At 42.0% G+C, this 16,665-nt stretch overlaps 1 protein-coding gene across 1 annotated transcript in view; it reads left to right on the top strand.

Annotated features, from left to right (window-relative positions):
- The window catches only part of DSCAM (DS cell adhesion molecule), a gene marked incomplete at its 5' end in the record, with an annotated part of 456,489 nt that overhangs the window by 428,018 nt on the left and 11,806 nt on the right, over positions 1-16,665 (top strand). The window contains 2 exons of the mRNA XM_083855847.1: positions 3,259-3,456; positions 7,571-7,873. Of these exons, the coding sequence (XP_083711973.1) occupies positions 3,259-3,456; positions 7,571-7,873 (501 nt within the window). The remainder of the gene's footprint in view (positions 1-3,258; positions 3,457-7,570; positions 7,874-16,665) is intronic.

The following is a 16,665-nucleotide window of genomic DNA, read 5'->3' as shown; positions in this document are numbered from 1 at the left end:
GTTGGGATTTTGTCTAGAGCCACCACTTCTGCTGTGAAGAGGAGAGCAGAGCCCAGCTGGGTGGCTCAGAGGTTATGGACCCTCCTGTCTGAGCCCACTCACATTCACTGAGTGACAAATATTCCTTCGCAGCATATTTTAGGTTCTTCTCTCGTCCTTATTGATATATTTATGAAAGAAATGCTCTGTGAACCTTTGCCTTGCTGACCTCAGCTCTGTCCGGTTGTGTTTGACAGCAGAGCTGGCATAACCAGGGCACCAGCTGTGTTCCCATCCCACTGCCAGCCCTGGAATTGCTGTGCCTGTGCTGCACAGCCCCTCACAGAGGCACAGCACAGCTGGAGCACAGCTCCTGTGGCATTGTTGTACTCTACAATGACACAAAGACTCCAACTTCAGAAGGCTGAAAATGACTCTTTTAATTTTGGGATGTGTCTCTCTTTTTATACTGTTTTACACAGACCAATTCGACTGATGAGGCAAAGACAAACCTCTTCAATCACATTGGTCAGACCAGAGGGACATCAAGAAGTCCCTCCTAGGGAACAAATGTAAACAGATTTGCAGTTACAGAAACATGTCTCTTGTTTACAGAAAGTTCCTTGAGAAAGGAATTTCAGAAAGCAAAACATCTCAGGCACGAGCCAGGGCTACGCTCCTGCTCATCAGGATGAGGACTGAGCTCCTGTGTGCTGGCAGAGGCTCTCCCAGTTCATTCCCATTGCTGACAAGATCCTCCCAAGTCGTGGAATCAGAGGTTGAGGTCCAGAGGGACATCTGGGCACTGGTCAGTCCAGCCCCTCTGCTTAAAGCAGGGTCAGCAAGGGCTGGTGGCTCAGGAACACCTCCAGATGACTTCTGAATGTCCCCAAGGATGGGAACTCCACCCCTGTGTGGGCAGCTGTGTCTGGGCTGTCTCCCTCACATTAAAGTGTTTCCTGATGTTCAGGATGAAGTTCCCAAGTTTCTTGTTGTGGCCATTGCCCCTGGTCTTCTCATTGGGCACCACTGATAGAAACTTGGCTCTTGTCCTCTTGCCCTTCAGGTATTTCTGTACATTGGTGACATCCCCCCAAACCTTCTCTTCTCCAGACCAGGCAGCCCCAGCACTGTGCCAGGAGCTGTTCCCAGCAGCACTTTCCTTCTCTTCTCCATGTTCTCCCTTGAATGAGGCTCACTCCTGGCTGCACCACAGCTGATGCCTTGGGAAGGCTGACCTGGGACAGAGACTGGACAGAGCTAGAGAATAAAGCAGATATTTATTGAAAGGCCTCCAGGATACACCTTGGGCAGCACAAGAGCCTGGCCAGGGCTACACCCAAGGTGGACTTAAAATAGTCACAAAATGGACAACTGATCATGAGGTCTCACACTTTTATAAGTTTTGGCCCATTTGCATATTGGGTTTAATTGTCCAATTACAGCTTTGGGTTGTGAAGTCACATCCTTCTTATTTGCTCTCTTCAGCCCACCCTTGTTTGTGCTTTTGGGCCTGAAAACTTGTAACAGTTGTCCTTGGTCTGCAGCAGGAAAAGGATTTGTTTTGTCTCCCTACTCTGTGAAGAGACCTGACTGACACTTAATATGAGGCTCAGACCTACACCCCTAGGCAGCACAGAATCTGAAAAACATGAAAGTTAAAACTTAAGGCATCACAGCCACGTGCCACGTTCCCAAGTGTTGGTTTGTACCACTCTGAGCACGGATTTGGATGTTGTCCATGTGAGGCAGCTCTGTGCTGCACTACCAGAAGGATCAATTATCAATGGCACTGGGTTCTAATTTCTCCACTGCTGTAGGAAAAAGAAAGGAGAAGGATCAGACCATTATTTGTAAATAAATGCCTTGTTTCTTTGGAGCAGCAGAGTACAAATTCTCACTGGGAATGCTTAGGCAGAAGCAATGCTCAGAGTCATTATCTGGGTATTGCTTTTTCTTTCAATTTCTTCTGCTAAAGTCTCTTACCTCAAAGGCTGACAACTTCACCATTTGAATGTCAAAGAACATTTTGAATAGATTTGAATTTTTCATTTCTAATACCCTTTCTATTGTTAGTGATATCCTTTCAGAAGCTTTGAAGAGAAATCCTTCAGTGCTGATGTAGTCACTCCCTGTTTGCCACATAATGATTTTTTCTCTTGCCCTCGCTTTGTTAGACTCCCTTTTAGGGCAGAACTCTTTATTAATAAGTTTAAGGAGGTCAATTTTGGCACAGAGTTTGCTTTTGCAGTCTTGGTCACTATATTATCTCTAAGCTAATTTAATAAGTACAACATTGCTGACCTTAGACCAGTAGCAGATGATTTTTAAAGTTTGAGAAATTGTATTAATTTACTAATTGTTCCAAAGCAGTCAAATGTTTATGAACCTGTTCCCACTGAAACTCTGATGGCACTATTACAGCTTATGTTTTATGTTTTGGCCACTTGTTAAAATAGGAAATCTGTAACTGATCAATACTGTAATATAGTAGCAGTATTTCCAGAATAGGAAATTATAGCCCATATTTCTGAACACATCTATTTAAAAACTGACAGCAGGTACCTGGTGCAGAGTGTTTCTGAGGGCACATCTATGCTGATGATTTACTTTGCACTTCCCTTGAGGTGTGGTGTGAAATCCCTGACCAGATCTACTTGCCTTGTGCTCTTTCAGTTCTCAGAGTGGTTTTGGTGCTGGAGAACTGCTTTTCTTGGAGTAAAGGGATAATGAATGTGTCAATGGAAGAATGATGGGGCCTTCAGCTCTTCAGTTCCACCCTTGATAAAATGTAGAGTTTCATTAGAAAGAGAGCAGTTCTAGAAAAGCATCAGCAGTTTGGTAATGATCAGCATTAACACGGTTCATCTCTTTTCCCTGAAAAGAATGTCTTGAGTTTGGGGTTTTTTTAACAAAGATGATTTCAGTGGCCATCCTCTTCTGGAAAGGGGAGGTGAAGAGCCAGGAACTGATGTCTCTAATGACCAGGGACATGAGGAAATGGCTGGAGCTGTGTCAGGGAAGGGTTGGGTTGAATATAAGGAAAAGGTTCTTCACCCAGAGGTGGTTGGATGAATGGTCATGGCCCCAAGCCTGCCAGAGTTCCAGGACAGTATTTGGACAGCACTGCCAGGGATATCAACGGTGGGATTTTTGAGGGCTCTATGCAGGGCCAGGGGTGTGACTGAATGATCCCTGTGCATCCCTTCCAGCTCAGGAATGCCATTCTAGGACTCTGTGATTCTGACAGGGCTGGTTTCCTTCCCCAACCCCTCACAGATCCCACCACGAGGAGGAGTGCCAAAACCGGACCCACCGCACGGAACCGCTACGCCAGCCAGTGGACCCTCAACAGACCCCACCCCACCATATCAGCCCACACCCTCACCACAGACTGGAGGCTCCCCACGCCCAGGCCAGCAGGATCAGTGGACAAGGAGAGTGACAGCTACAGCGTCAGCCCCTCGCAGGACACAGGTATGAACAGGGCTCTGCACAGGGACAACGGGACAGCAGCAGCTGCAGGAACTTTCCTGTTCCTGGGTGTGCCTTGTTTGGAGCTCAGCTGTGTCTTGGTTTGGAAAGACAGGTGTCTGCTAGGGAAGGAATGAGCCTCCTTTGAAATGGACAATATAAAACCCCTCTCTTCGAATTATAATTTTGAAATTAAGGGGCTCTCAGGCAAAGATATAAGAATGGGAATAACAGTTCTTTACTAGGAAAATTAAACTAAAAATGCAGTAGTACAAAATAAAAACAGTGACAAAGTCAGAATAAAACCTGACACCCTGTTGGTCAGGGTGTTGGCAGAAGTCCAATAAAAATGGTGGCTGCAGTCCTCCTGGAGTGACAGATGTAGTTCTGTTGGAGCAGAGATGATCCTGTAGAAGGGTCCAGTGGTGCTGAGATGGAAATCCAGTGCAAACAGGCTGCCCTGGTGTTCCAAATCTCAGATTTTATCCAGGTAGGAATGCTGGGCTCCTCCCCCTGGGTGGAGCATCTCCCCATGGGATGATGGCATTGTCTCAGCCCTGCAGTGAGCCTGGATGGCCCATGGACAGCAGAGATCCCCTGGCGGGAGGATGGGTCCTGGAAGAGATAAAGAACACTGCCCCAGCTGGTTTTAACAGCTGCCCATTAATAGAAGACACCTGCCCTCTCCACCCCAGAGTTATGAGGGATGGGTCATGGAAGAGATAAAGAAAACACCTCCCCAACAGGTATCAACAGATGGCAATAGAATATGTATTCTATTCTATATGTATCTTGCACTGCAACCCAAGACAAGGTGTCATTGTTCTTCCCTTGCCAGGGTGGTTTTTCTGTAGGTTATTTATGAAGGATGCCACAAATGCTTGTAGTGATAATGAGAACAAATATTGTGCCTCTGGTTCTTCATTCCACACACATCCTTTGAAAGACATCCTTCCTTCCTTTAAAGGACAAGGTGGTAAATCTTCCTGTAGCTTCCTGAAACAAAAAGTAAAACTAGGAGAATTTGACTAGGAATGGACAATATTAGTCAGCAAGAATATTCTTGAGTCATATTTGGAATGGTTTTAGGATTTGAACAACCTTCTGGTTAACATTTTTATTTTCCCTTTCATGTAATATGTTCATTATCAGTGGGGGAAAATAAAAATAAAATAAAATAAAATAAAATAAAATAAAATAAAATAAAATAAAATAAATCTCTGGAATTAGAGTTCAAGTAAAAATCCATTCATAGCACTGAATTCTGCAGCAGCTGGCCAGGATTTTTCTGAGAAACAGCATGGGGTTTATTCCTCCAGATGACAAGTGGGGAGACACTGAATTCATATTCTGCCTGCAGTCCTCATCCCTTCTTGATGCCTTCAAGATAAATGCAACTGTAACTGGGGAAAAAAGCTTTCTCCACTGTCCTATGCTGAAAAAATAACAAAAAAGGCAAATAAATGAGTAGATTATTAACTAGCAGAACAATCATGAAGTAAATCTAATAAAGGTTAAAAAAGAAGAAAGGTAAAATATTTCCCAGAGGGAAGTTTGAACAAAGTGAATCCAGGCTTGCTCTGGTTTCCTCAGAAGGAATTGCCAACTGTCTCTCCTGATTTTAGGAGAAATGTGTTTATGTGTTAGAGCTACAAAGCAGTGGATGTGAGTGACCTATCACCCAAAAAATCTGGTTTGTTTTCTGTATAAGAGCAAGTATCTGACTTCACTCATATTTAGTAATTTATAGCCTGGACTTCTCAACATTTCATAATTCACCCTCTTAAACCCGTGTTATGGGCTAATGGCAGTCAGTAGATACCTCCAGCTGACAACCTTCAGGTAATACTGTCATAAATTTTTATGATCTTTAAATATACAAATCTAAATATAAATAGGAAATATCCTCTCAAACCCTTTCTGGAGACACTCCAGATTTCAGGTGCATTTGGATGCGTTCCAACCTGTTGTCACCCAAGGATATTTTCCAATGTGTGTGGCAAAGGGCAGAAATTAAATTTACTGTGTGGTTTAGTAGATAAACTACATCCAATTATGTAAACAGACTTCATAATCTATATTTTAACAAGCCTACTTTTCTACTCTGTGTCTCCCTTTGAGCTCACGGTGATTTATGTAAGGGATAGCAAGCTTTAGATCAAGAAAGGTTTTCTTGTGCCAAAAAGCAGCTCTATTACAGCACTTGGTTTCTGGGAAAAGAGTAGAGTCCATTTAATTTAAGTGCTTCAGAAGTTTAAAACTTTCAAATAAACATATGTAGCCAAATTATGTGTTCAAGACTCAATTGAGCTAATGTGCACATTTGATCACTTCTCCAATCTGGAGTTCAGATTTCAGGAGCTGGTTGATGCAGTTGATATTTGGCAGAATTTAGCACTTATCAAAACAATTCCAGGCTTACAAGGCAGTAGCTTTTGAGCTTAGGAGAAATGCCTGGCAGCAGTTCATAGCTGTGACAGAGTTCTAATGTTCTAACTAGAGGCCATTAGAAATTTCCTGATCAATCTGTATTCATGAACTTCAAGAAGTTTTATAAAGTTCACCCGGGGCTTGGATAAACTTTCATCAAATCTAAAGGAGGTGTTCAGGCAGATTGGTTCTGGAATATTCTCCCTCTTGGCATGGGATTTGGGAAGCTGCAGGTCCTGTGCTTCAATGGACCAAGCTGTGACCTTTGCATGACCACAATATTCACATGCACTGCTCTATGGCATTGGTCAACTGCTGCCTCCTGGGAGTTTCCAGCTGACCAGAAATATGGGGAGACATCTCTGAGGTCTGACTTACAAATCAAATCTGAAAAACAGAATGATGTTTCCTGTGGGTGGAAAGAAAAAAAAAAAAAAAAAAAAAAAGGAAAATCAAAAGAAACCCTGTTAAGTTCTGGTCAGCTCCAAATCTTAAGCAAGTTACAGCATCTTGCAGAAGCATTTGTCATTTTAAATAATGGATGGTCTGTTTAAAAGTGGCAGGAGTATCATTCTTTGTGCACAATGAAAACTGATGCAGGGGTGCAGGCACGTAATAAAAAAGATAAAGATTTGCAATAACGACACACTTGCCTCTGGCTGCTGCAGGAGGTCCATTTTTATGAATTAGCTATTACACTGTGCCTGTTTATTGAACATCAACAACAATGTCTGAAATTGCACAAATCTTGTGATGAAACACGACTTCTGCCCAAGGAACTTCTCAAACTCCTCTGCTCTTCCAGCCCACTGGAGTAGAAACACTGTGGGTGCAACAGCCCAGAAATTCTGTCCCTGCAGAAATAAGCCCTGCATTTCCAGAGTGCTTTTTAATGTATCAGTAGCCATTTACATCTTCAATAACAGTGTTGTTTAAGAGATATTGATATTCTCAGAAACTCATCAGCAGAAAAGAACAGCTTGTAGGTCATAATAACCTGTGTGTCAAATGTGAATTCCCCCATTAGCTTTAGCAGCACTGAAAAAAGGCAACTGAATGACTGCAGGCTGTAGTTGCCAAATATTGCTTTCTGAAGACCTTTGTTCCGAATGAAATGAGTTAGTGTTTTACCTGGTATCTAGAGAGACAACATCTGAGAGATACTGCCTTCCTATTTGACCTTTGTTCTCAGCACTTTCCAAAAGTATTATATATATATATATATATATATATATATATATATATATATATATATGTATGATGGAAACAGGACAAAAAGGTTTTCCTTTCTAACCTGTGTGTAACCCCAGTGAAATATTTCTGAGATGTATTAAAAAGATAATGTAAAGGAGCTGTTTCTTATTTTGCTAAATCTGGTTTGTGGGTTTTGAAACCTTTTGAAGGCATTTAAGATTTAGAGAAATGGTGGGGGTTTTTTTGTTGAAAAAGTAGTATTTTACATGTAGTAAAGGTGATTTTTTTATAAAAGAAACATGAATTTAATGCTAAGGCACCTAATGCTGCTCATAGGATAAGGCTTCACTGCTTCACTTTAAATTATCTGTAATTGTCGAGCTCCTGACTAAACTAACACTTGTGCAGGCATTTGAAGCAGATTCATTTAAATCACCTTGATAATTTCAAGGACTCTTTGCTTTATTTTCTCTCTCCCATTCCTGGCGCTTAGATCGGGCGAGGAGCAGCATGGTCTCCACAGAAAGTGCCTCCTCCACCTACGAAGAGCTGGCCAGGGCCTACGAGCACGCCAAGATGGAAGAGCAGCTGAGGCACGCCAAGTTCACCATCACGGAGTGCTTCATATCAGACACCTCCTCGGAGCAGCTCACGGCAGGGACCAACGACTACACGGACAGCCTGACGTCCAGCACGCCCTCCGAGTCGGGCATCTGCAGGTTCACAGCCTCGCCCCCCAAGCCTCAGGACGGAGGGAGGGTGACGAACATGGCAGTTCCCAAGGCACATCGACCAGGTGAGCACAAAGCACCTTCTGGGCACTCCTGGGGAGGAGTTTACCCCATATCCAGGATGGGAAGTAGGAGAGGGTGGATCGCGATGTCTCCTGTAACTGTCTTGGTTTTGCGGTCACCTTGTGTCGCTGTAGGACATGAAAGAAAGGCTCCAAGTATTTCAGAAGGCAAAGAGCATAGAAAAATGAAGGCAAAGAACATAGAAAAAGGAAGGCAAAGAGCATAGAAAAAAGAAAGCTTTATTTTCTAATTCTTACTACCTTTTATAGGGTGTTCCCATACAGACTTAACATGGTTGGTGAATAGGGACGACATCTCTCTAATCCCACTGGTTAAACTAGAGAAAAACAGCAAAACACCACTTGGAGAAGGGTTGTTTTGAGGAAAGGATAGTTGTTTGCCAAGATTGTTTTGAGAAGAAACTTTCTTGAGAATTTTTTTCCTTGGGAAAAAGTTAGCAGCTGCTAGCAGGCTAAAATCTCTCAGAGCCAGAAATATCAGGCCCACACATCCTAGGACAACAACTCAGAGGCATAACTGGAGTTTGTCCTGATGCCTTTTGGGACTACCTAAAAACAGAGGCCAGACAAAATTAAGGGAATAAAAGAGGTTATTTTTATTGAACAGCCTTCAGGTACATTTCAGGCCAATGAAGCCCCCCACAGGCTACACCCAAAATGGACAATGGGTACCCAGGTTTTCACCCTTTTATAAGTTTGGTCCATTTGCACATTGAGGGTTAATCTTCCAGTTACAGCTTCATGTAATGAAGTCATTTACTCCAATTTTGCTCCCCTCAACTCACTTTTATTTACATTTCTCAGAGCCTGGGATAGTGAGGTGTCCTTGATTCCCAGGCCTGGAGAGGAATTGTGTTGTCTGACCAAAATGGGAAAGCAGCAGCTAACACTGCATATGGAGTTTAGAGTTATACACTAAAGAATTGCAGGATTATAAATATATGAAAAATATAAAACCTGAAATCCTGAGGCATCAGTCCCAGCTAATAGAACATGTGAGCATATACAGAAAACATGGGAATTTAGGAGCAGAAAGAGGCTGGCTGAGCCATCAAATCCAGTCCTCACACTTGCAGCCACCAGACCATTGACCCTTCTGGGATAAGTAAGACCATATGTGGGAGCATCTGCCCATCTCCAGCTCAAACCAGCCTCTAATAAACCCTGTCTCACTGTGCTGCTTCGTGCTTGGGAGCAAAAGTTGGCTCTCATTAACTGCTCATAAAGACAGATTGCAGGAGATGTGCTTGTCCCTTCTGCCTTGTGGCTTGTCAGACTTGTAACAACCCTTTGGTGATGTCCTGGAGCTGTTCCACTCTCTCTCTTTGACATTACCTAATATCAAACTTGGGGTATCTAAATCAGGAGGGAACAAAAAAAAAAAGAGAAAATTAAGTCTTCATCTCCTTGCTGACTGAAGTACTCTTGGGCTAAATCAAATTTCCAGATCACAAACATGGTGTTTCTACTGATACCTTAATTCACAACAGCACAGGCAGGTTGTTTGTGGTATTCTGAGACCAGGCAGGTTATTAAATCTCAGAAGATTTGTCAGTCTTTGTTACAGGATACAGGATGTGACACAGCAGAGTAGGATTCAAATGGGGAAAAGGCACAATTATATTTGTTTGATTTCTGAAAACATGATTTATTTTGTTTTGTATTATTTTATTTTATTTTAGTATATACATTTGCCAATGTGAGTGCTGCTACTCAGATCCACAGAAAGCAATCGGTGGTGCTCATCAATATGAAAAAGAATAATGAATAATCTATAGAGGGTCTTTCTTTTCAATATTCACCATAACAAGCAGTGGTGGTGAGGACAGAGGAGTGGAAGGGAGACAGTGGGATCAGGAAGGGTCATTCAAAAGCAAGAAAAGTGAAAAGAAAGCATCAGGGATTTGGCTGGAGAAAGCTGAAGAGAAAAATGTGGGAAGAAAAAGCCCAAGCAGAAGGTAGACAGTTATAATACTCAAGGCAGGAAATTAGTGTGTCACGCATATAGATAAGAGGGAAAATAAGTAAGAAATAAAGTAGTGGGAGAAATTGCTGATTTCTGTGTAGTCACAGGGTAGAACCACAACCCCAGGAGCTGTAGAAATAGATAAAGATAGAAATACTTTTCATTTCTAACTCCAAAGAAGTAAGATAAATATTTGTCCCTGCTCTGCTAAAGGGAAGCTTCTGCATTCACAGCTAAGTCAAAACTAAACTCTCTCCTTCCAAGCAGTCAACAATTTTTTTTATCATTTTTTTAACAAATATCTTGCTCTCTTTCCTTTCATGTTCCAAATACATTATTTATGCATATTTAGTATTTGGAAATATTCTAATATATTCCAAATAAAGCTGATTTTCTTGAGGGCAGATGGAACCAAAATTTGGTCCCTATGCTTGAGTAAAAAAAATCTTCCAGGGTTGAAACAACCTTAGAGCCCCTCCAGTGATTTACAGACTTGTAGTCATGTTTAGCTCTGTTAGTTTAGCTCATGTTAGTTTTAATGGCTTTATTTTTTTTTTTCCTTACTTTTCTTGATTAGCTTTAGCTTTCATTTGCAGCAAGGAAATTAAATATATTATAAAATTAATAATTAGCTTCATTACCTTGAAAGAATAATTGAGCATTCCAGTGGGGCAATTTGAATGTTGGCCCATAAATATTGAATAATGCATTATTAAAGGTCACTTTATGAAGAGTTTTAAACAAGACATTTGGGTAGAAAGAACTTTCAGCAGTAACAGACAGACCAACATTTTAATTTTCAAGTCAGTAAGGAAACACTTACTGGGCATCTTTGTTCTTTTACCCACCACTTCAGAACTTTGCCAGAGGTGATTAGTAATTCAAACGCAATTAATCAAAGTCATTCTCCATTTAAGGTTGTGGTGAAGAAATAAAAAAAACTTAAGGTATTTGGTTTCTGTAGATGGGAACATTTGAGATAAATCACTGTGCTGCTTCAGCACACCTTTATTCTTCCTTGAAGTAAATCTTTTCTTTCAAGAGGACTTTTACCCGTTTTCATGGTGCTTTGCTTTTCTTCTCAACCAATTCAATCTTCCTGGGGAAATGTCACTTTCAATCACTTCTGCCTCCTCCTTCCTAATTTCTCACCTCCCTTTTCAAACTGCTGCCTGTTGCATCTTATGGTTGCAGTAAAGTTTCAACAGTTTGCAATAAGTACTATTTGTTTTTCCAAAATAATTCCCAACAATTATAAGACAGTATGAAGAGTGTTAGAAAAAGTTAGTTTGATAAATGGGGCATTTGGAAATGAATCCACTCAATGGCAAAGCTGAAACTTAACTCACAGAAGGTGACAATGGAGTTTGCTGGTGAATTCCCAGGGATGGAGATGAGGCTGAGGTGCTTCTTGGTTCCTGAATCCTCTTTGTTGTCCTTCTTGAAGACAGGAGTGGCATTTGCTTTTCTCCAGTCATCAGGCACTTCTCCCAGTCATCATGATCAATCAAAGACTATTGACAGTGGCCTCAATGGCATCTGCCTGTTACCTCAATGTGATGGTTCTGGCTTCCTTTTTTCCTTGTTTCTTTACCATGGTCAGGATTGATACAGGGGAAATGTAGGTTTCATATTTGGACTTGGATGTTTATTATTTTTTATCTATTTATAGACTCACAAGCCGTGAGCTCTAACTAGCCAGTTAGGGAACAGAAATAAAATGGAGAAAAATGGAGAGCTTCTAACTCTTTCCAAGGTTAATTACCCAATAACGAGGTGACACCTATATTATTTATATTTCTGACCCAATAATGACCATGCAAGGCCTGCAATGTGGACCTTGTTCACCCAATTACAGAAAACCACCCAAACCCATGAAGAAAAAGGAAGAAGGTGAAGAAGAAGAACTTAAGACAATCCCCAAAGTCCTCCATCTTGACTCACATGTATTACTATATACTATATACTAAACCCAACACCTCAACACTTGTTGACACACTCCATCAAAGTCCATGGATTTATAATAGATCCAGTTGCTTAAGCATTCCCTGACCTGATCCTGGTCCACCTGGGGTGAGTCTCTTGCTCCAGACTGTTCCTCTGATCTCTTGGACCTGAAGGCTGGTCTGGCTAGTGAAGACTGAGGCAAGTAAAGTATTCAAGGTCTCAGCCTTTCCCATGTCCTGTGTCAGCAGGTTCCATGCAGCACTGGCCCACATTTTCCCTGCCCTTCCATTGTCACCTATAAACTTACAGAAGGCTTTCCTGTTGTCTTTGACATCCCTGGACAGATTCAACTTCAGCTGGGCTTGGGCTTTCCTAACCATGTTTCTGAATGCTTGGACAATGCCTCTGTATCCCCACTGGGTTATTCTTGCCTCCTTCCACCCTCTTGGGTGGCCCCTCTCTGTGTCTGACTTTTGCTGGGAGCTTTCTGTTCATCCACAGAAGCCTCCTAAAGTTTTGCCTGAGCTTGGAGAAGGTGATCCTTGAATATGAACCAGCTCTTCTAGACAGGAGGATACTTTAGCTGATGGTACAAGCAGCTGTAGATGTTTTCTGCGTCATTGTCCTCACACCAGGCCAAAAATTTCAAGTATATGGAAAACATTTTTTTAAACATTCTTCAATTAAAAAAAAAAAGTTCAAGAGTTTCTCCAAGTTTTCAGAAGTCATAGCTACAGGAAATGGAACATGGAAATAAGATTTTCTGGTTTTTTAATTAATTCCTACATTTGGTGTTTTGAAAGCATGTCCACAGATCCTTGTGTTCTGATCTTTACAACAACACAAGCAGATTTTTGGAAAAAAAAGTTAAGATTAGAACAGGTTGTCCAGATTTGCTGTGGCTGCCCCTGGATCCCTGGCAGTGTCCAAGTCCAGGTTGGACATTGGGGCTTGGAGCAGCCTGGGACAGTGGGAGGTGTCCCTGCCCATGGCAGGGGTGGCACTGGGTGATGTTTAAGGTCCCTTCCAACCCAAACCACGCTGAGATTCTGTGATTATTTATAGTTGATGCTTCCTCATTAACAACACCACCATTGTTCTCCCTTTTATAGTATCACATTACAAACCACCAAGCAAACTGGACTTGCTGCTTAACAGCAGCCTCTGCACAGCTTCCAAAAAATGAAGGGCTGGATGCAGACCTGCCCATGAGCCTTTGTGGACTGCACAGAGCTGTCAGACCTAATCTGCCCAGACCTTGAAGGTGACCGACTGTAGATGGTGACATTTTTCAGGAAGCCATCAGAATAGTCATGTGTCCCAGAAGGCACCTTAAAAGAGAAAATTGAAGCAGTAAAAACAGCACAGCAGGATTTTAGAGCTGTGGGATAAATCACATCCTTTACAAAAGTGGGTCTTCTTAGCTCTCCTGCACAATGTTAAAATCCTTCATGCTGTAAAATGGTGGCAACACGTTGTTTTTGTTGCATCTTTCTCAGCATCAAAACTTCCAGAAGTTTGGGATTTGGATTATTGTTCTCCTCCCCACAGCTGTCATTAACTACAAGTTTGGCTAGTAAGATCAGGGCCTCAAGGAATCATTTAAGAAGAGCAAAACCGAGGCAGTTTTTCATATAAAATATTAATAAATTTCAACAATTGTAACCTCAAGTTCACCTGTGAGGTTGTCAAATGAGTCAGTCCCTCATTCTCCAAAAAAAGGGACAGAAATTGGAAAGAAATGCACTCTCTTCCTACCTCCCACTGTGCCATCAAAGAGTCTGTAATGTAGAAAAATGGAAGATAATTGTAGAGGTTCAAAGAGTTTTATAATAATGTTCCTTTTTTCTGTTTTAAGAATAATAATCACAAATTGAGTTACCATAACAGTTACTCTTCCCTGCAATAAACATTGCTGGAGCAGTTTATTAAAAATAGATTCCTATTATTATAATTTTAAATCTCGGTAATAGCCTCAGCCAAGAAGCCTGTTGGGTTTTTTCTTCTCTTTACTCCTAAATTATTGTGCTGGAGAAAAGAACCGCTATTAACTGGGAAATATTTTGATATTCTTTGCATCCCAAGTGCTATTTATGTCTGGGGTTCTTTTGTGGACAGACCACTTACTTGCATCCCCTGGCAATGGAGTTCATGCTTGGAAGGAATAACATCTGATGAGGGCTTTCATGGGAAATATCTAGAAAATTTTAATTTCTTTCAATTTGCAGAAACTTCCTTTCCCACAGGGGTACTGCAAAAGTCAGACCCCCAATTATATTTTTTCTCTTTTGCTAATCAGCAGTAAAAAACCTTTGCTTATATATGACATTGTCCTTAAGGGTTTGTTTGACTTTGACCAGGAATTTCTCTACCTGTCACAAAATAAATTCAAGGTCGTTTTTGACCATCCCACCTCCTCAGAAGTGGGGAGTGAGCACATGAATATAAAACCCCTGAAGGACTAAAGCATCCCAAATATAATCCCAGAGAAGAAATGTCTCTCAGGGGCTGTGTCAGACTGGTAGATTTGGAAACCCATTTAAAGCATCACAAGATTTTATATCTCAGAACTTCCTCCACAAACTTTCAGCTGGTGAAAGGAACCAGTGTGGAAAAAAACCCTGCTTGTGAGTGGGGAGAAATGGCATTTTTTGGAGAGGCAGACTCTGAAAAAAAGATTTTCCAGGGACTGATTTCACAGCCATGAAGATGTCGGGGTGTCATGGTTTGAAAGCAAAATGAGAGAGAGGCTCCAAGTCAGAAATACAATTTAATATGAAGAACGGTAAAAAGTAAAATAAAATAAAATAAATGCAATAACACAAAAGATCACTGACAGAACACACCCTGAGCAGGATGATGGAAGCAGTCCAGATGAGGTGCTCTTCCTGAAGCAGTGATCCCACAGAAAGGTCTGGGAGCTCTGCTCCTCTGGGAATCCAGTGGCTCAGGGCTGCTTGTCCTGTCCCAAATCCCAGATTCTCTCCAGGTGGGAATGCTTGGCTCCTCCCCCTGGGCATTGGGAGCATCTCCCAATGGGATGAGGAGTCGTGCAGTGGCTCCTTGATGGCCCATTAAACAGAGAGAGCTCCTGGAGGGAGTTCCCTGTGAGTCCTGGGCAAGGCATTGATGGGCCATGAGCAGAAGAGCCCAAAGGAGGGGCCTGGGAAAACACTGCCCAAAGTGGTTCACCATGAAGATGGTGATAGAATAAATACTTTGTGTACATCCTACACTACAACCCAGGACACAGGGACACCACAGTCCTCGATAGAGAACCTGAGTGCTTTCCTGGGTCCTTCCACCTGCACAAAGCAGGAGCTCCCTTTCTCCAAGCCCCTGCTTCCCTGGGAGCACTTTCCTCCTGCTGTCCTTGTGTTCTTGGCTGGTGGGCAGGAATTCCATTTCTCTCCTCTCCATTTTCCAGCCCTTGTCCCAGAGATTTGGCCACTTGACAATGGCTTTTTACATCAGCTCAGGCCTGCTCTCAACCAAGCCCTCACATCCAGATTTGGACACCTGTTGGGTTTTTACAGCTGGACACCTCAGCCCAGCATCCCAAGTCTAGCCCTTAAACCTACTGCATATTAACTAGGAAAAAAATACTGATTTAACCTCTCCAGCTTTGCTGAATGATCAAGTCCTCTCAGTTTTTCAAATGCCTTAATTAGCATTCTTGACCCAATTCAGAAGTTTCTTGCTGTTTTGACTAATCCTGATGATTGAACAGCAAAGCCTTAACATGTAGACAAGCCTTGAGCTAAAGAATGCAAGTGCTTTATTAAAAGATTTACAAGGGTCCCTTAAATGCAGTCTGGATATCACCTGCAGTGCCTAAATGTTGTTTTAAACACCCAAGTCGAGAAACAAATCTTCTTTTCCAGAATTCAGTCGCTGCAGCTAAAAATAAGCTGCTTAGCATAATGAGAAAAATAAGAAGCAGGCAGCAATAGGAGGCACAGTATTTTTCCAGTGCCAGCCCTGTAACCTGAGATGTGAACTCTTTTCCACTGCCCTGTGAGTTCAGGGGTGAAGGGGTTGTTTCCCCCTGACACAGTGGTTGGAGTCTATTTAGGGACTGGATTTCTGGTGGAAAGCTGCTGACAGAGCTCCACCAGCCGTGACTGAATCCCGTACAAATTCAGCCACTGGGGGATTCAAAGGCTGGGACAGCTCACCTTTAGCCTCCTTTCCCCATGCCCATTATATTATCCTGCCTTGACTGAAAATGGGGAATAATTCCATTAATCCTGTGATTTCCAGATCCAAAGCTGAATTTCTTGGAGATACAGAGGAATCTATGTGTCCTTCTGTTGTTGTTGTTGTTCAGAAATCCAACAGCAAAGCACACAAGGGCTGAGATATGGGTTGTTTCCTGGTTTAGTTTTATATTTGCACTGTCTGGTTTCAAATACAACAGAATATATATGAAAAAATAGGAATATGTATACACACACTGTATGTAATGTGTATACAGAACAAAGAAATCACCATCCTGACTCTACAGTGGGAGACCAAGATCCAGTTTTGAGACAAATAAGGAGAGAAATCAAAATAAGCAGGTGGAAAAACAGAAGGGCAGGCACAGAGAGGGGAGAAAACCCTTCTTGCCTACATTTTTAACAGTAGTAAATACTCTTAGCATGACTGTTAACTTTATATATACTTATGTGGTGTATCCTGAAATTAGTCCCCTAGATGTGCATCACTAATATTTCCCTATTAAATCCTTCTGTGCATGGAGCACCTTCTTTTTATTTTCTGCTGCACTGTTGGGAAAGCAGGAACATGTCACAGAGAGACAGACTGTGCCATTTGCTGCTTATCCTAGAAATGGCACATCAGTGATGAGAGGAAATTG

This window comes from Zosterops lateralis (assembly GCF_965231275.1).
Source record: "Zosterops lateralis genome assembly, chromosome: 2".
Taxonomy (NCBI): Eukaryota; Metazoa; Chordata; class Aves; order Passeriformes; family Zosteropidae; genus Zosterops; species Zosterops lateralis.
Note: the sequence above shows the minus strand (reverse complement) of the source record. Positions and strands in the feature narration are given on the sequence as shown.